This window comes from Pollicipes pollicipes, unplaced genomic scaffold, assembly GCF_011947565.3.
Source record: "Pollicipes pollicipes isolate AB1234 unplaced genomic scaffold, Ppol_2.1 Scaffold_4002;HRSCAF=4701_pilon_pilon_pilon, whole genome shotgun sequence".
In the NCBI taxonomy this organism is placed as follows: domain Eukaryota; kingdom Metazoa; phylum Arthropoda; class Thecostraca; order Pollicipedomorpha; family Pollicipedidae; genus Pollicipes; species Pollicipes pollicipes.
This window is the reverse complement of record NW_023596420.1, coordinates 5,399,237-5,417,500: the sequence shown is the minus strand read 5'-3', so window position 1 is coordinate 5,417,500 and position 18,264 is coordinate 5,399,237. Positions and strand designations below refer to the sequence as shown.

The window sequence follows — 18,264 nt, the reverse complement described above, 5'->3', positions numbered from 1 at the left end:
ACAGGCTCGGTTGTTTTCTGTTTTGGACTGGAACCATATCAACCTTCGAGTCACCTCCTACCTTTCCCTGCACTGTAAGCGTGCCGAGAAGGTCAGATGCTAAATGCGCCAGCTGTCTGCGGCGCTGCGTGTCGTTCGGATTTGCAGTGGCTCAGAGTTGTTGGAATGAATAGCCGGCTACTTTGAATGCAGCTTCTCAGGTGGCTTATGTTGGCGTCCTGCGTCGGCGGCAGCGGCCACCAGTCGAGGAGTTTGTAATGTGCCGCTGCTGGCGCCGACTGGGGACGCATTGTTGCATTGTTAGAGACGCGACCCGTTGTGGCGGCGTCATTCGCTGTCGATTGGTCGCTGGGCCACATGTCGGCCGACTTATGCGTGAGCGAGAACCGTTGCTGGGCGCGGTAGTCACGGCTGGGAGACACGGGCCATTGCTGGACTGGCATGAGGGGAACAGTTTCATTCTAGCCCCCCCCCCCCTCCGTAGGTCACATCCAAGGTAGGCCAACTAGGCCATACCCCGTCCCAAGATGATCTAAGCTGAGCAAAACTTGTGCATTTCTGAACTTTGAAGAGGATCGATAGACTTTTACAACAAAAGTTTGTTTAAGAGCACTTCTTAAGGAACATGAAGCAAAATCCAATGAGCTGTGGAAAATCTGGACAGCTTTTGCGATTTGGACCGTCCGAGCTGGGCTTCTCCCACGCCCCCCCCCCTCAAGGCGGCGTTCTGGATGCGCCCTCGCCCCCCCCTTCCCGCCACCCCACACCTTTCGAGCTCACCCCTCACATACGCCGCACAAAAGCTGCATACCGTGCCGGGGAGTCCTGGCGCGCCGGCCGCGGCCATGGCTGATGAACACACCCCGCGGCTACTGAGGTCACGCTCTGGTTCGGGGCCGGCCGCTCGACGGCCGTCGCCGGGTGTTCAGTGTCGCCACGCCGCCGCCGCAACAGGGCGCCGCACGGGAAACTGAGCCGGCCCGTGACCTGTCAACGCGTCACGGCACGTCACGGCACGCTGCGGGGCTGGCAGCTGCGAGCGCGAGCGAGGGATTGGGTTGCGTACGCTCTGCATTTGTGTTCGTTAAATTGGTCACTTGAAGGGAATGTCCCACAGTTGAACATATTGAAGCAAGCATTAGAAATGGGGAAATAAGCTCACTTAAAGCTGCTGTCATGTGTTAACTAGAGCAGCCTTTTCCATTTTTAAGTGGAAAAGACTGCTCTAGTTAACACATTTTCTCTGTTTAGTAAATGTCTTTCTCAATGCGTCATCCTTTCATTACGTCATCAGTTCTTGCATAACATCGATCGAGGCCCCATGAACGGCGGTTATATGTGGAAATGGTGCTCACGAACGCCGGATATTAACGACTGGACACTTTTTTTCTTGGGCTTGATCTCCGCATGCCAATAGCATGACAGGATTTTGATAGCGGTATTTTGACGTCGTGAATGCCTTGGTGACTTTGGAATAGTCTCCCCGAAGTAGTCTGCACACCTTCGCGGGCGTGTACCGCAGACACTGGAAGGGGTTGGGTCGTACGAAGGGCAGGAATGTGAACTGTAACGAAGATCTTCAATAGGGCTATGTCAGGTCAAAATCCCTTTCAAATGTGAAACACTTCCTTGAAGCGAGTAGATATTTACATCGGGAGCAGGCAGCCAGCGGAATCGAACAGAGGCCACGCATAGATCCCATGCGTTCTGGGTTTTGACATTGGAAACTTTGCATGCCCGTGTAGGTTTTTGCCCTTGATGTTGATTGTGACGCCATCGTGCGGTCTAGGTAAGGTGTATTTTATACACGTGCATCTAATAACCCGTTTTTTCACGATGGTAACTAATGGTCGATATCAGCAACACTTTTTTCGTAGGCCAGAATGGTCACGGTGTTACCCGAAACTGTTGCATTTGCTGTAATTCCAAATCTAGTAGCACTACTTCATCGCCGTAGGACATGTGATGTGCATATCAGGTTTTTGCTAGTTAGCTGTGATCGGAGCAGTCGGTATTTTTCGGAAGGAGATTATTGTTGCCAGTCGCCTCGGTATCCCCCCCCCCCCCCCCTGTCAGTGGTGTGTCGTGCTCCTAAGACCCGAACCGCGCCCCCTCCAGGGCGTCACGGTGAAGAACGAGGGCGACTCGGTGCCAGTCGCCTCGGTATGCCCCCCCCCCCCCGTCAGTGGTGTGTCGTTCTCCTATGACCCGGACCGCACCCCCTCCAGGGCGCCACGGTGAAGAACGAGGGCGACTCGGTGCTGGTGGGTCGGATCGTGAAGGGCGGCGCCGCCGACAAGTCCGGCCTGCTGCGGCCCGGTGACGAGATCCTCGAGGTCAACGGCATCGAGATGAGGTACGGGCGCGACAGCGAGCGAAACACGTCCGGAGAGCGGTCAGCCCCGGTAGAGGCCTGAACACCGCTGGCGAGGTGTTGACTGGGGTCGCGAGTCAGGGCAGTAAGTTACGGAAACTGGGGTCGGTGTGGGTTTGTGGGAAATAGCTATATGCATTAGCCCGTTTTCTAGCTACTCAATAAGGCCGCTTGTTATCGCTGCGGACAAATCCATGCGAGGTCCCAGGTAGGTTATCCTCTGATGTGTTTATCCTCTGATGTCCTTAAATACTAAGCAGTCTGAAAGTTGCGATTGAATGTATGAAAGATACCCAAGTTAAGGCTTTGGTTGGCACTTGTGGCTACAGTTAAGGCCGATGGCTTTAGTTGACGCTTGTGGTTACAGTCGCAGGCCACTCACAATACAGAACCATGTGCGGACCCTCAATGCGAAATCGCTAATAATTAAGTGCTACCGTGTTTGCTTGTCCTTTAACGTCAAACACCGTTGTCCTGCGCGCGTGTTCCGGGCATTTTATCGTGCACATCGCCGGCGATTGGTGTTCTCGGCGCCGTCCTCACTGCACGTGACGTCACACAGGGGCAAGTCGGTGGACGACGTCTGTGATATTCTGGCCGGCATGACGGGTAGTCTGGTGTTCCTGGCCCTGCCGCGCGAGGAGGAGGAGGAGCCGGAGAAGACTAAGCCGGCCCAGGCCGTGGTGAGTCTCCGCCGCTGTACCGTGTGATGGGTACCCCTGCTGCCCCCCCCCCCCTAACGTGCTCGCCGGGCCTCCGTGTCCGGGTTGATATCTCCGTTCTATGGGGGGGGGGGGGGTAGGACTTTTTTTGGTGCGCTGCTGTGTTTTTACACACATGCCATGACATGAGTTTTGTGGTTGTGAGATTGGTCGAAGGTGGAAGGAGCTTTGCTCCACGTTTGGAATGATGAAGTTAAGCAGTTCGAACCTACCCGACCAGATCTGAACATGATCCGGAGCTATCCTGCATCCGTTGGCATCAGAAATGAGTGTCATCAGTAAGCATTGCCGTCAGGAAACGAGATCAACGGACTGTCGTATTCGCTACTGGCCGTCACAGATCACTATTAGCCGTAGTATCATTGTTTGGAGTTGTTTGGACATTGCGCTGTATGCCACGTGGTGGTTGAAAACACATTGTGTTGGTTGTTAGCTATTGCCGTTGGTTTGGTCTAATACACGGTAGGTCGCCATGGCCGGGCCGGAGTATCTTACAGCTATAGTGCGATTGGTATCAGTCGCAAGTACCTATTACTCGGCATTGTGTTGGCACGAAGCCGTCCGTATCGTACTGCGTTTGACGACGGAATTTAGGGAGCGTCGGCTTTGAGGTCACGCAACGCCCATTCCCGCCGTCTGTAATGGCTCATTGTGTCACAAAATCAATATACGACGGCTCCGCACTCAACCCAAAACCGATCGAGTGCGTTAATCGATGATTGAATGATACTTTTAGTAAATTGAATAATGAATGAAACATACAGTCAGGAGCGCTTTCATCGCCACGGCATTATGTTGGGCTGTGCTGAGGCCTGTTTCACGAGTGTCTTCTCCCTCGGCTTCGGATCTCTCATGTAATTCAGCTGTCAGTTGCGTCCTGTTCGCCACCGTCTACCAGCCTGCTCACAGTGCGCATCGCCAGCCTCTCCGCCTTCCGTCAGCCCCGCGCTCTTTAACAAGCCAGCCTGGCCATAAACTTTAGATAAGCTAAAGATGACCCACAGAGAACACAATATCTGTGTTCAAAATCTTACTCGTGTTTTTTACCACTTGCGTTGATGTAGATGTGGTATTCGGCTAGAGACAGAGAGAGAGAGCACCGGGCCGATACGGTGGTGTCAGTGTCACTCCGTGGCAGACGATCTCGCAGGTTGTAAGACCGATGAGCGCACAGAAATAGCGCCGGGGTAATTAAAGTATGCCGATCCCGTTGTGTTTATGAGCGCACCAGGTCCCAAGGCCGTTTGGCGAAATAGTGAGCCCGGGACGAAGAGTTTTCGGAGGGCATCAGGGTATCGAATTGAGTAAGAATGGCATGCATTGCGTTTTATGTGTGTGGTGTTTTACTTCTGCCTCTAGCAACCTCTCCGAATTATTTGGAATGTTGCGCTAATTTAAAGTGACTGGAGAAAGTAAGTATTGGTTTTCCTGTTCTGGCATGGAGGTGCTCTCATGAAACAGACTCGTGGTCTTGACGATTGCAGCAGCCCCGTTTGCCAAGTGAGGGTTGACGACGTTTTTTATTTGCACCGGGGAACAGCACCTGTGCATCATCTACGTGTTGCACAAGCATGGCGTGTTCTAAACGGATGTTAAACATTAAATACGTGTAAAAAAACGTGTAAAAATGGGGCTCAAAGCGGATCATAGAAACAGTCCCATACCGCCAGTCGACTTTTCTGGGGCGTCTTTCCTTGCGTCAGTGTTCGTGAAATTTATTGTCAGGCTGTGGCTGCATAGGTATAAAAACAACCAAGATTTGTGTGCAGCTTCGTGTGAAAGTGTAGAAAACAGTTCGGAATGGCCGATGGTGTTAAAACACCCGTCAAGTCCGGGAGCGGAGGAGCGAAATTTATTCCTTGTGGGTGGCTAACAGGGTGTCGTCGGAGACTGACGAAAGCGCAGTTTCCGCCGAGTGACGGGGACGGAAACTACGCCGTTGGGATGACAAGAAGTTGTTATTGGAAAGGTGGCTCTGGGGGCTGACGTGCTCGGCTATTTCGGGGTCGATGAGGATGTGCCGAAGGCTCTATGCGTTTGGTGTTCAGGAGTTTTTAGGTGTTTGTGAGGATTTCCCGCACTTGAGGATAGGTAACCGATGTAATGCCTCCAAAGTGTGGACCTCTGCCAGAGCAAGTGACGAAACAGGTCAGATTGAGGGTATGGTGTCTGATCACATCCAAGGCGGTGTTAAGCACCCAGACGCCCAGACCGTGCTATCTGAGGTCGGACAACCCGGCATGCGGAAAGCGCGGCAGCGCACCTCGCAGGTCTAGACGGGTGACAAGGTAAATGTGCACCAGACCACCCTGGGAAGCGACGAGCAACTCCGCGTGCCCGTGACTGACCTACCACCGAGCCCGGCTCGGGTCGGCGCCGACGAAGGAGCGCTACGCCTCGCCGGGCGTCTGGTAAGGAACGGATCGTCAGGCTGATGTCTGGCGGGGGACCGTGGCGCGTGAGCACGCCACACCCCGTGCTCGCTGGCTGTCCCTCCGAACGTGGGGCGACTGTAGAGGCCAGCTGCAGGTCTCGCCGCTGCGCTGAGTGCGTGAGAGGCAGGGCAGTCACGGCCAGACCAGTGGATGACGCCCTGGCGCGTCACCGGCTGGTCCGTGTGAATGCGCTAATCGGAGCGGCAGTGGGGGTGTTCGGAGTGGCGGTGAAACCGAGGAACGTCGCGGTCAGGTGCAGGTAAAATCGCCGTCAAAAATGGTACCGCTGTCCGGTTAGCTGTCCCGGACGCGTCGTCGTCACCTGTCGGCATATATCGCAGGTCCTGCGTCGCCTGTGAAATTCCTGGCCCTGTCCGCAAACATCGGGAGACTCTTGATGGCCGCGCCGGCCTCTGTCAGAGAGACGCGGCTGAATCTGGTGGCTGCAGCCCAGTCTCACCGCTGCCGATCCGTCGCTGGCGGCCCGCCGCTGCCACCGCACTGCCGGGAGATAATGGTAACAAATGGCCACCATTGTCGGGGCTCAGGCGTGCTTCCAGCCTAAGCCTGGGCCTGGCCGTCTTCCTTTCCGCAGCGGCTCTCTTTCTGCGCCGGCAGCCCGCTCCGTACCATTCATCTGCGCCCTACTCAGGCATTCATCTGCCTGCTGCACCGCCATTTATCCGCTTCTTGCCTTTCCGTTCTGGCTCATCCATTCCGGGCCGTGTTCCGCTCGGGTGCCCGCTGTGTGTTCGCTCCGCCGGGAGTCGGCCAGCTCGGCCACCGGAGCCATTCCGGGCAGCAGCGTGTGGTGAGCCGCGCCGCACCGGCGTTCGCTGCGTCGTGACCGGCGTCGTTCGGAGACGGTATAGAGCGGTTGGCCGGCGGCTGGTGGCATGACGACTGTCTTCGTGAGGTGGGAGAGTGCGCTTGGCAGTTGATGGCTTGGCAACGGTCCGCGTGGGTGGAGCGAGCGCGGCGCTCGGCCCGGGCGGGGTCGGACACCGGCGATGGCATGACAACTGTCCTGGTGAGGTGGGAGAGTGCGCTTGGCAGTTGATGGCATGGCAACGGTCCGCGTGGGTGGAGCGAGCGCGGCGCTCGGCCCGGCCGGGGTCGGACACCGGCGATGGCGCTCGCCCCATCCCCTCGCTCTCCTCCCGTTCCCCGCCGGTCCGCCCGCCCACGTCGACCGCGGGCGTGCGGCGTGCAGCTGCGCCGGCCGAGAGAGCTCGCCCACCGGGCCAGCGGAGTTGGCGTTGGCGGCCGCCGGACCGGAATGAGCGATGCCGGCGGCGGCTCGGTGCGGAGCGGTGACGGAAGCCCGCCACGGAGCCGCTGCTGGGCTGCCCCGGTCGGCGGCGTCGCTGGCGCCGTCGTCGGCGGCGGCTCGGTGCGGCGCGGTGACAGAAGCCCGCCACGGAGCCGCCGCTGGGCTGCCCCGGTCGGCAGCGTCACTGGCGGCTTACGCCGGCGGCGGCTCGGTGCGGCGCGGTGACAGAAGCCCGCCACGGAGCCGCTGCTGGGCTGCCCCGGTCGGCGGTGTCACTGGCGACCGTCGGCGGCGGCTCGGTGCGGCGCGGTGACGGAAGCCCGCCACGGAGCCGCCGCTGGGCTGCCCCGGTCGGCGGCGTCACTGGCGGCCTACGCCGGCGGCGGCTCGGTGCGGCGCGGTGACAGAAGCCCGCCACGGAGCCGCTGCTGGGCTGCCCCGGTCGGCGGTGTCACTGGCGACCGTCAGCGGCGGCTCGGTGCGGCGCGGTGACGGAAACCCGCCACGGAGCCGCCGCTGGGCTGCCCCGGTCGGCGGCGTCACTGGCGGCCGTCGTCGGCGGCGGTGTCCGGTCAGCGCTGCTGGCGCTGGTCATCCCTCATCGCTGCCGGAAATGGTGTGTGACTGCCGTCGCGAACGGCGGCGTGGCGCAGGACTGGGACCGGGCGCTGCCGCATCGGGTGTGCCTCGCTTCGGCGCGATGCGGAGTCGCCTGGGTGCGGTCTCCCGGTAACACTTCGGCTGTCACCAGTAATGAATTTGCTTTCCATGGAAGTCGATAGATCTTTCCAGCGGATCAGCCTGCGTCTTATGACTTCTGGAAAAGATTTGGTGCCTTACCGAAGACTGCTAACTCAGATTTTGATCCCTTCCTGATGTTGGAGTTTGACAAGATGAGCCTCCTGGAGATGAGGTGAATTATACTCGACGAATATTTCCACTACCGTACCCTGATGCATCACTGCTGATCGCAGCCTTAGCAGTGGCTTCGTTTGCAGCATCCCGCCACACACCCCATCTCACATCGCTTTTCATCATGCGAGCTGCATGCATGGAGGGCTTGGATTGTAAAAAACGGCTCGAGGCAAGCCATGGGATATTTGACCGGCGGCGGATTTCGGCAGACCTTATTTGACGTATCCCAGGCGAGGTATGCCGAGCAGCACGTGGCATGATTGCAGGAGCAGCTGTACGTGCGGAATCAGCTGTGTGAACCGTGGCGACCAGGAAATGATGAAAATGGGGCTGTGAAGCATCTTCCATCGAGTGTCACCGCATTCAGTATTCATCCCTCGATGTAAGCAACGCGTCCGCAGTGTTGCCGCTGGCTCCGTCTGCCGTCTGGCGTTGTTAGCAGCAGCACGCCCGCCGCCGCCGGCGGAGCGCGCCCGCCCTGACGCCGCCCCCTCCGGCCGTCAGCTGCACGTGAAGGCGCACTTCGACTACGACCCCGAGGACGACATCTACATGCCGTGCCGCGAGATCGGCATGTCCTTCCAGAAGGGCGACATCCTGCACGTGACGAGCCAGGAGGACCCCGACTGGTGGCAGGCGACGCGCGACGGCGATGAGGACCTCCCGCTCAGCGGCCTCATCCCCAGCCTCAGCTTCCAGACGCAGTGAGTGCCGGCGGCGGCCGCTGCTCGGCCCGCCCGGAGGGGTTTCTCGCGCGGTGCGGCGGGGACGCGCGGGTTTCAGGCCCCGCTCTGTTTGACGCGGGTGCGGGAGTGACGCCGGCGGGCTCTGTGTACTGGAGGAGATGGAGCGTCGAGAATGCAGTTGCGTGTTGAGATGGTTTCGCAGCGGAATCAGATAACATTCAGATTAGCAGTTATTCAGATGAACACTTGAGGCGTCAAATGAATGTGGCCATGTTGCACACGTTTAAGTGTTATGCTTAGTAAAAGCCGTAGTCCTTTGGTTTATTTAGCCGGTGCATTTCCTCCACCTGCCCTGGCTTTGTGTGGTCACGTGAGATGCACCTCATGACGCCAACACAATGACGGACTGTGTTCTTGTGGAAGGAGAGACGCTCAAACAATGACGCGTTGTGTTCTTTCTCAGGCGGGAGACGCTCAAACAGTCAATCATCGACAGCAGTCGGAAAGAGGGGAAGAAGACGAAATTCCTCTGTGCCAAACGTACCAACAAGAAAAAGAAGAAAATGTACAACGCCGAGTATAACGACGGTGAGTAAAACATACCATCAGTTTTTCTCCCTCTAAATTTGTCACGAGAAATGCCGACCAAAAGTATGTATTGTTATGAAGGCATGCGACTGGGAAGGGTCGACAACGCTGATATGTGGAGCAATGCCCATGTACTGCTAACTGTGGCGATGTTTCCCCGTCAATTACAACTTGATGTGAACGATGATGCAACTTGCCTTCCTTTGCCACCATAAACTTTTGCTCGCTATTCGAAAGTTGCGGTCATTACCGTAAACATGCTCCGTTTATGGGCTGCTCGGCCGGAGCGCTGAGGGCGCCGGCCGCCACCCGTCGTGTAACAACGCCCGCTCGCTCTGCAGACTACGAGGCTAACGAGATCCTCACGTACGAGGAGGTGGGCCTGTATTACCCGCGCGCCAACCACAAGCGGCCCGTGGTGCTCATCGGGCCGCCCAATATCGGCCGGCACGAGCTGCGCCAGAAGCTGATGGAGGACACGGACCGCTTCTCGGCCGCCGTGCCCCGTCAGTACCGCGTCGGGGGGCGACTCGGCGGCTGCTGTGTGGGCTGTGGTTAGAGCGGGGATTGGTTGGTGGCTGGTAATGTCCAGGTTCGTGTGGGGACTGGGAGATGCAGTAGTTTATGAGATACGGTCAGTGTTTTGCGACTTAGCTGCAGGATCAGGCCAATGGCTTGTTGGCAGTGTAATCTGGAGTTTCCAGTCTGGGTCGGGACTGCAGGCTTCACATTCTGTGGCGCCCAGTCAGTACCAAAACTGGCCGGTGTAATTTGTTGGCACCGCTCCTGCTGGAGGCGCCGACATTTTTGTGTGATATCCAGCCAGTATGGGGCGATGTGACCCGCGTGACTAGGCCCATCTGACCTTCAACCCCGCCGCCTCGCGTCGCAGACACGAGCCGGCCTCGGAAGGACACGGAGCTGGACGGCCAGGACTACCACTTCATCTCGCGGCCGCAGTTTGAGCAGGACATCGTGAACCGCCTCTTCGTGGAGCACGGCGAGTACGAGCGCGCCTACTACGGCACCAGCATCAACGCCATCCGCACCGTCGTCAACAGCAGCAAGATCTGCGTGCTCAACCTGCACCCGCACAGCCTCAAGATCCTGAAGAACACTGACCTGAAGCCGTTCGTGGTGTTCGTGGCGCCGCCCTCGCTGGAGAAGTTGCGCCAGATGAAGCAGAAGGCAGGCGAACAGGTTCGGGTACGTGCTGAGGATGCTGGAGAGGAGAGTGAATGTTGTGGTGTGGTATTGTGGAGGCGTATCCTCGTGGACGCCGTTTTTAACAAACGGGAAGCAAGAATTTCGTCACACATTGAAATGTTGAGTGAGTTTCCTGCTCCCAGCCACGCACATAGATTCACATTATTTTATAGCTGTCAGTGGGGAATAGCGTCGGTAGTGCGGTATATCCTCATTGTCCGAATATGAACGTGAGTGCCCACAATAGCAAACCTCACCAGGTTTGCTGTGTTAACGTATACTGAATCACACTGAAGCACATTTGAAGGGCTTCGTTGTTTCACGTCAAGCGACCTGACGGAGCAAAGCCAGCCGGCTGTTGCTCCGTCAGGCCCCGCGGTCGCCACGCGGCGCCGACCTCGGGTCACCCTGACGTGACGTAACATGACCGGACCCGCGCCGCCCCGCCACGCCCCCAGGACGACGAGCTGAAGCATATCATCGAGAAGGCGCGCGAGATCGAGGAGGTGTACGGCCACTACTTCGACATCGTCATCATCAACTCGGACCTGGGGCGCGCGTACGAGCAGCTCATCCACGAGATCAACACGCTGGAGCGCGAGCCCCAGTGGGTGCCGGCCACGTGGCTGCGGCAGGACGCGACGTAGCAGCGACGGCCAGGCCCTCGCGCCGCGAGCGTCGCCCCAGCTGCCGGCGGCCATGGTGAGTGAGGCGTGGCTGCGGTCCTGGCGGGACGCCGGCGGAGTGTGGGAGCAGGGTTGGACGTGTGAGTGGAGAGGTAAAGGACAAGTGGGTGGTGTTGTGGAGGAGGTGGCAGTGAGTTAACACGTATGGGGGAATGGACTGCGCCAGTGTGAGATGGATGGTCATGGCAAGCATGGAAGTGCATGGAAAGTTTAGTGTCGAAATTAATAGTCAACATTATCGTCCAGGATGAAGGGTCCCTTTTACAAGCATTCTTTGTGATACACACGGGTGCCGGTGCATTACACCGACGTCATCCATGGATCATGCTAGGCCACCCCGCTCGTCCTGTGCGAGTGCCCGTCCCTCTGACCCGTTCGTCCTGTGCAAGTGCCCGTCCCTCTGACCCGTTCGTCCTGTGCCAGTGCCCGTCCCTCTGACCCGCTCGTCCTGTGCCAGTGCCCGTCCCTCTGACCCGCTCGTCCTGTGCCAGTGCCCGTCCCTCTGACCCGTCGTCCTGTGCCAGTGCCCGTTCCTCTGACCCGTTCGTCCTGTGCCAGTGCCGTCCCTCTGACCCGTTCGTCCTGTGCCAGTGCCCGTCCTCTGACCCGTTCGTCCGTGCCAGTGCCCGTCCCTCTGACCCGTTCGTCCTGTGCCAGTGCCCGTCCCTCTGACCCGTTCGTCCTGTGCCAGTGCCCGTCCCTCTGACCCGCTCGTCCTGTGCCAGTGCCCGTCCCTCTGACCCGCTCGTCGTGTGCCAGTTCCCGTCCCTCTGACCCGCTCGTCCTGTGCCAGTGCCCGTCCCTCGGACCCGTTCGTCCTGTGCCAGTGGCCGTCCCTCTGACCCGCTCGTCCTGTGCCAGTGCCGTCCCTCTGACCCGCTCGTCCTGTGCCAGTGCCCGTCCCTCTGACCCGCTCGTCCTGTGCCAGTGCCCGTCCCTCGGACCCGTTCGTCCTGTGCCAGTGCCCGTCCCTCTGGCCCACTCGTGCTGTGCCAGTGCCCGTCCCTCTGACCCGTTCGTCCTGTGCCAGTGCCCGTCCCTCGGACCCGTTCGTCCTGTGCCAGTGCCCGTCCCTCGGACCCGTTCGTCCTGTGCCAGTGCCCGTCCCTCTGACCCGTTCGTCCTGTGCGAGTGCCCGTCCCTCTGACCCGTTCGTCCTGTGCAGTGCCCGTCCCTCTGACCCGTTCGTCCGTGCCAGTGCCCGTCCCTCTGACCCGTTCGTCCTGTGCCAGTGCCCGTCCCTCTGACCCGCTCGTCCTGTGCCAGTGCCCGTCCCTCTGACCCGCTCGTCCTGTGCCAGTGCCCGTCCCTCTGACCCGCTCGTCCTGTGCCAGTGCCCGTCCCTCTGACCCGTTCGTCCTGTGCCAGTGCCCGTCCCTCTGACCCGTTCGTCCTGTGCGAGTGCCCGTCCCTCTGACCCACTCGTCCTGTTTCAGACGCGGCCGCGCGGCGACCTGCCGGCCTCGGCCGCGCTCCAGTCACTCAGTAGCGGTCCCAGTGTCCCTCAGTGTACAGACGGCGGCCTCACTCTCCTCGGCCGCCGCCGCCGCTGCGCCGGACGGACCTGGCACCCGCCGCCGGCCATTTGTTTTGTGGTATTTTATATTTTGACGCGGCGCGCGGACGCCGCGCCGCCCGCGCGCCGCGAGTGTCCCAGACGCGCCGCGCGGCGCCGGGCCGGAGCGGACCTGGACGCTGTCGTCGGACCCCTTCCAGTCCGGGGCCCGGCCGGCGGGACCCCCCCGAGACGCGGTCGCCGGCTTTCGGTGTACGTCTTCCCGCGCGTGGCCGCCTCGTGGCCTCCAGACCCCGCCCCCGCCCCCGGCCCCGGCCCGCCCGGACGGGCCCCATTCCCGCGGCATTTCACCCGGCGTGGACTCGAATAAGCCCCTGTACAGGCAGTACCGTAGTGTTATTATGTTACCCTGTATATTATTGTTACTGTGTATACCTGAAAATAAATAAATTTCACGCTGCTCGAGGCACTTTGAGATGTTTTGGGGCGCTCGGAATGGAGTATCGACAGTCCTGTATGCGGTGAAATGACCGAAGCCTGGAGCCTCCGTATACCAGTGCGTCTGTCGGAACGATTTCCTGAGGATTATTGTTGTCGGCGGGCTAGCCACCGATTGTCCGTTTCATACGATTGTTGTACGCTCTGATGTTGTTCCGTAGGCGAAAAAATCGTGTTCTGCACCTGTAAAAGCGGAAATTAGCACCGAAAAGAAGTTGATCGTTTCTGGTGCTGAAGCGTACGTTTGGAATAGTCGTTTACGGTTTGCATTCAGAAGTTACTCATGTCATTGCTCATAATTTCGCTGCATAAATCATTTCTCACTTGGCTTGCCAACAGATTGCGCCGTTTCCGCATCCCGCGTCCCTTCTAGCTTATGTGGTCAGATAAAGTACAGTAACATGATTCGTCACATCTGGTATGAGGAGCTTGGAACTTACAATGAAGCCTTAATTAAGAACCATGACGGATTTCTCGGGAGGTGTCCCGGTTGTCCTTATTCAGTTAGCAACGCAATTTTGTTCGCAACAAAAACAGTGAAAAAGGAAATGAAATCCGCCTGCAGGCGAACCAAATGTATGGCGCGTGCTAAGAGGCCAGCAAGCTAAATAGCCATGGGCTGGTGTGTTGTATGGTAATTATTTTGCATTATTTTGTAAGTTGGAGTGGGGTGGGAACAAGAACAGTGTAATCGCAGGAGAGGGCGGTTATAGAAAGCTACATTCTACACAAATTTGGCAATCTTCGCATCCCCCGTCGTAGCTAAAGCCCACCTATGACACTAATCACACCATGTCTCTGCATCCAGCTAGAAAAATTCCCAGAAACTAAACCATCGTAACTCTTGTTCACCGCGGCTGTACCCATTAAGTATCGATGCATCCAAAATGTCATTTCTGGGCGCCCGCCACCACCGAAAAAGGTGCGATCTAAAACGCTACCATCAGCAGCGTGTCAACGCTTTCGCTCAGGAAAATTAGATCACGTGTATGCCGACAAGCGGTTCGTCAGTGCCAACCGACGGCAAGAATGTAATGGGTTACCTGTGATACAGGTCGGTGGCGCAGTATGAACAACCGCAGCAGAGCACCCCACGCGCCGTGGTTGAATCCTGAGAGAGCACGGCGGAGGGCGAGCAGGCCCCGTGAAGCGGTCCCGGTTTGTTAAACCATAGTTTGGGAGCCGCTACGCGAACGTACGCACAAAACAAAGACTGCACATTGAGGCGCATTTATTTTTAACGTCCATGTGGCATCGTCACAAAGTTCGCGTTCAAATCAGATTTAAGTGTTTTCACAGCGTTCCATTCAGAGAACACCACAGGCCGGTCTCATTGAACCTCTATAGATAGAGACCCTCTGGGGTTCCCTCCTTCTTGCGATAGAGCACACTCTCCTTGGACTTCTTGAAGTCCTCGTTGGTGACTTTCATGCGCCGCTCGCGCAGCGCCATCAGCCCGCCCTCGGTGCAGATCGCCTGTGCAGTCGGGACATCTCGGTTACAACACAGCGGCGTACGTCACAGAACGGAGAGCTCCAGTCACAACACAGCGGCGTACGTCGCAGAACGGACGGCTTCGGTCACAACACAGCGGCGTACGTCACAGAACGGAGAGCTCCAGTCACAACACAGCGGCGTACGTCACAGAACGGACGGCTTCGGTCACAACACAGAAGGCGCGTACGTCACAGAAGCGGAGTTCTAGGTCACAACACAGCGGCGTTCTCACAAACGGACCTTCGGTCACAAAAGCGGCGTACGTCACTGAACGGACGCTCGAACCGGCTACGTCCAGAACGGAAGCTCCAGTCAAACAATCACAAAACGCTCCGGCAAACACAGGGCGTGTCACAGACGGAGAGACATCACAACACAGCGGCGTACGTCACAGAACGGCGGCTTCCACACAGCGGGAACGTATGAGATCCGACTCAAGCGGCATGCGTCACAAACGGGAGGCTACGGTCACAACAGCGCTACTCACAAACGGAGAGGACGCACGCACTGGCACGGACACAATGACTTGCTGGGACACGGTTCCTGATGGATTGGTGCCCTGGCGCGGTAATGAACGGCAGACACGATCCACGCATAAAATCGCCGCGGTCAGCCCAGCGTCGTGGAGCTCGGTTCACGCCGCCGCCACCGCGAACGTGCCAGGCCCGGAATCAGCTCGGCCAGACACCGCGCAGCGATAGTCCATCACCGCACCAGACCACCCACGTCATCCCCCTCCGCCACAGACCGCCAAAACCGAGCTCGGGTGTCGCCCGCCCTCCGGGCAGCATTATCACGTCCTTCCTGTGGAACGCGCCATGTAGCTCGATACCTGAGCTCTTGACGTCACCACTGAGGTCGTCCCAGCTCACGACCTGCCGTCCCTCCTGTGAAACGCGCCGCTTAACTCGATACCGGAGCTCTTGACGTCGCCACCGAGGTCGTCCCAGCTCACGACCTGCCGTCCCTCCTGTGGAACGCGCCACTTAATCGACACCGGAGCCCTTGACGTCGCCACTGAGGTCGCCCCAGCTCACGACCTGCCGTCCCTCCTGTAGAACGCGCCGCTTAACTCGATACCGGAGCTCTTGACGTCGCCACCGAGGTCGTCCCAGCTCACGACCTGCCGTCCCTCCTGTGAAACGCGCCGCTTAACTCGATACCGGAGCTCTTGACGTCGCCACTGAGGTCGTCCCTCCTGTGGAGCGCGCCACTCACCTTGATATCGGCGCCGCTGAGGTCGTCCTTGGCCAAGATCAGCTCGTCCAAGTTGACGTCGTCCGCCAGCGTCATACGGTTGGTGTGGATCTGGAAGATGCGTCGCTTGGTCTTCTCGTCGGGCAGCGGGAACTCGATCTTGCGGTCGATGCGGCCCGGTCCGGATCAGCGCCGGGTCCAGCGTCTCGATCCGGTTGGTCGCCATCACCACCTGGCGGAGGATCGACGGAAACACGTGAGATGACGTGGACGCCCAGGCCAAACGCGGTTTCACAGCGCCTGGGTAGCCGGAAACAGTGAATCGCATGCGATGGTTTCATCACTATCAACAACAAATCCAATCAAGATAGAACCAACTATTTGATTGCTTTCAATCAACACTAACCACAAAAACGCATTAATACTTAACCTCAAAGCCGACAATAAACACGATGCAATGCAAAGTCAACATTCCGCAAAGGTGCGCCAGCATCAGTGAGCCCGAGAAACGACCTTCGGCCCTATCTGCGACGACGCAATGCCTAGAAATACAGCCTTCTTGCATCAACGGCAAAGGCACGGCTGTCCACCACCCCTACTCCAACAGCTACGGGCGCAGCCCGAGCCCGCCTGTCCCGCCGACCCCGCCAGCCACAGCCGCCCCCCCCCCCCCCCCGCCGGTCGGACGGGTGCGCGACGCACCTTCACGTCTCCGCGCGAGTCGAAGCCGTCCAGCTGGTTGAGCAGCTCCAGCATGGTGCGCTGGATCTCACGCTCCCCGCCAGAGTTGGAGTCGTAGCGCTTGGTGCCGATGGCGTCGATCTCGTCGATGAAGACGATCGATGGCGCGTGCTCCTCGGCCACGCGGAACAGCTCGCGCACCAGCTTCGGCCCGTCACCCTGCGGCGGCGGCGAAGCCGGGTCAGGCGAGGATAGGTGGGGGTCAGAAACTCAAGTGGCGCCAGGCGAGGTCAGATAGGGCCGGGTAGAGGTCAGAGGGAGAGGGGAGAAGAGGTCAGGTCGGAGCTGATCTGGCCCACTGGTCACGCGGCGCATGTGGGATGGCACGGGATGGCCAGTGTGTACCTGGGTGGAGCTCTCATTCTGCCTTGCCTCCCACAGCCATAAATGTTTAACAAAATCTGAGGTGGTCGACTCCTCTAAACGCTTCTAAGGAGCTTGAAGTGATGTTCAGTACCTGCTGCTCACCCGTCAACCAACACGCAATGAAGATACAATAAATAACACACCACATCCCTCCTCAACTAACAAACCCCCAGTCATCCCAGCCAGCAGCCTATGTCCTCCCTGCCCTCCCCACCATCTGACTGACCAGGTACTTCTGAATGAGCTCCGAGTCACCCCAGCCGGCAAGCCTATATCCTCCCTGCCCTCCCCACCATCCGACTGACCAGGTACTTCTGAATGAGCTCCGAGCCGACCACGCGCAGGAAAGTGGCCGACGTCTGGTTGGCCACGGCCTTGGCCAGCAGTGTCTTGCCGGTGCCGGGCGCGCCGTACAAGATGACGCCCTTGGGCGGCCGTATGCCCATCTCCTCGTAGTACTCGGGGTGCGTCAGCGGCAGCTCCACCGACTCCTTGATCTCCTGGATCTGTGCGTCCAGGCCTGCGGCGCGCGGCCACCACACGTCAGAGGCAGGTGGAGATGCCGGCGCAGGCGGCACACACACGGCGGATGACGGCCGAGCCAAGCTTGGAGGCAGGCACGGAAACGGGCAGGAGCTGGCACAGACGCGCTTAGACAGAAACCGTTACACGATCGCAGGCAGAGAGCAACAATGAAGCACAGATCACAGGGCCCGACAGAGCCCCAGTCACGGTCAAGTGGCGGAGCACCACACGGGAGGACGCGAGCCACGACCGGCGGCGCCGCCCGTTGCGGCCACGCACCTCCGATGTCGGCGTACGTCTCCTGAGGTGCCTTGTCCAGCTTCATCACCGTCACCATGGGGTCGGTGTCGTCCGAGAGCACGCCGATCACGGCGTGCACCTGGCGGCCGAGCCCACGTCAGCCGGCGGACGCGGGGCGCGCCGGCGGTGCCACGGCGCCACGGCGTGGGTGCGGGTCACCCAGCTGGAGGTCACCCGCTCGACGGGTGACGGCGGGCCGGCGCACCGCCCGCAGTGTGGGATCGGACCAGTCCGTCACAGCGGTAGGGGCAAGTGGATGCCTTTCAGTGGATCAAGGCTACGGAGCGGTCTCTAAGCTGATAATTTAAAGTGCGATCCATGCGACAGGAACCCCTCAGCAGCCCGGGTCCCCGGAGTTGGCTTCTGGGCCGAGAACTGTCGGACATGACTCTGAACAGCACGGCCCTCTCACCAGCCCGGCTCCCACCACGATGCGGCGAAGTCAATGACGTAACCGGCTGGCTGCGTCGATACATGCCAGCCGATAGGTGGCGCGAACCGACCCGACACCCGGTAAATAACACACAATTTTTTTAAAGTCGTTAAGGGTGTGATCACGTATGGTTTAGCGCCCTATGCCTATTCACAGAAACATTTCCAAATTGTCGGCCATCCTTCAAGTCGGGACATGTTGACGGACAACACCCCTCAGACTAGCAGACGGCGCTAGTGCGCCATGGGGCCGGACCCCATCCGGGGCACTGCAGCGTCACCTTGTGATTGAGCAGCACCGAGCAGC

At 59.0% G+C, this 18,264-nt stretch overlaps 2 protein-coding genes across 6 annotated transcripts in view; one reads left to right on the top strand and one right to left on the bottom strand.

The window, feature by feature from the left end:
- The window catches only part of sdt (MAGUK p55 family member stardust), a 97,101-nt gene extending 84,237 nt beyond the window's left edge, over positions 1–12,864 (top strand). For all 5 annotated transcript variants that reach the window (XM_037216383.1, XM_037216382.1, XM_037216386.1 and 2 more), the window contains 8 exons: positions 2,229–2,356; positions 2,937–3,057; positions 8,224–8,423; positions 8,869–8,993; positions 9,335–9,499; positions 9,886–10,199; positions 10,658–10,901; positions 12,322–12,864. In XM_037216383.1, the coding sequence (XP_037072278.1) occupies positions 2,229–2,356; positions 2,937–3,057; positions 8,224–8,423; positions 8,869–8,993; positions 9,335–9,499; positions 9,886–10,199; positions 10,658–10,846 (1,242 nt within the window). In that variant the 3' untranslated portion in view covers positions 10,847–10,901; positions 12,322–12,864. The remainder of the gene's footprint in view (positions 1–2,228; positions 2,357–2,936; positions 3,058–8,223; positions 8,424–8,868; positions 8,994–9,334; positions 9,500–9,885; positions 10,200–10,657; positions 10,902–12,321) is intronic.
- A 1,249-nt stretch (positions 12,865–14,113) lies between these two features.
- Positions 14,114–18,264, bottom strand: LOC119093430 (26S proteasome regulatory subunit 4-like; the record flags this gene model as incomplete). Its single annotated transcript, XM_037216387.1, is given in 7 exon segments — positions 14,114–14,375; positions 15,615–15,770; positions 15,772–15,825; positions 16,296–16,493; positions 17,006–17,220; positions 17,505–17,604; positions 18,239–18,264. Coding segments are annotated over 7 exon segments (884 nt in total), but the record flags the coding sequence as incomplete, so codon positions are not given.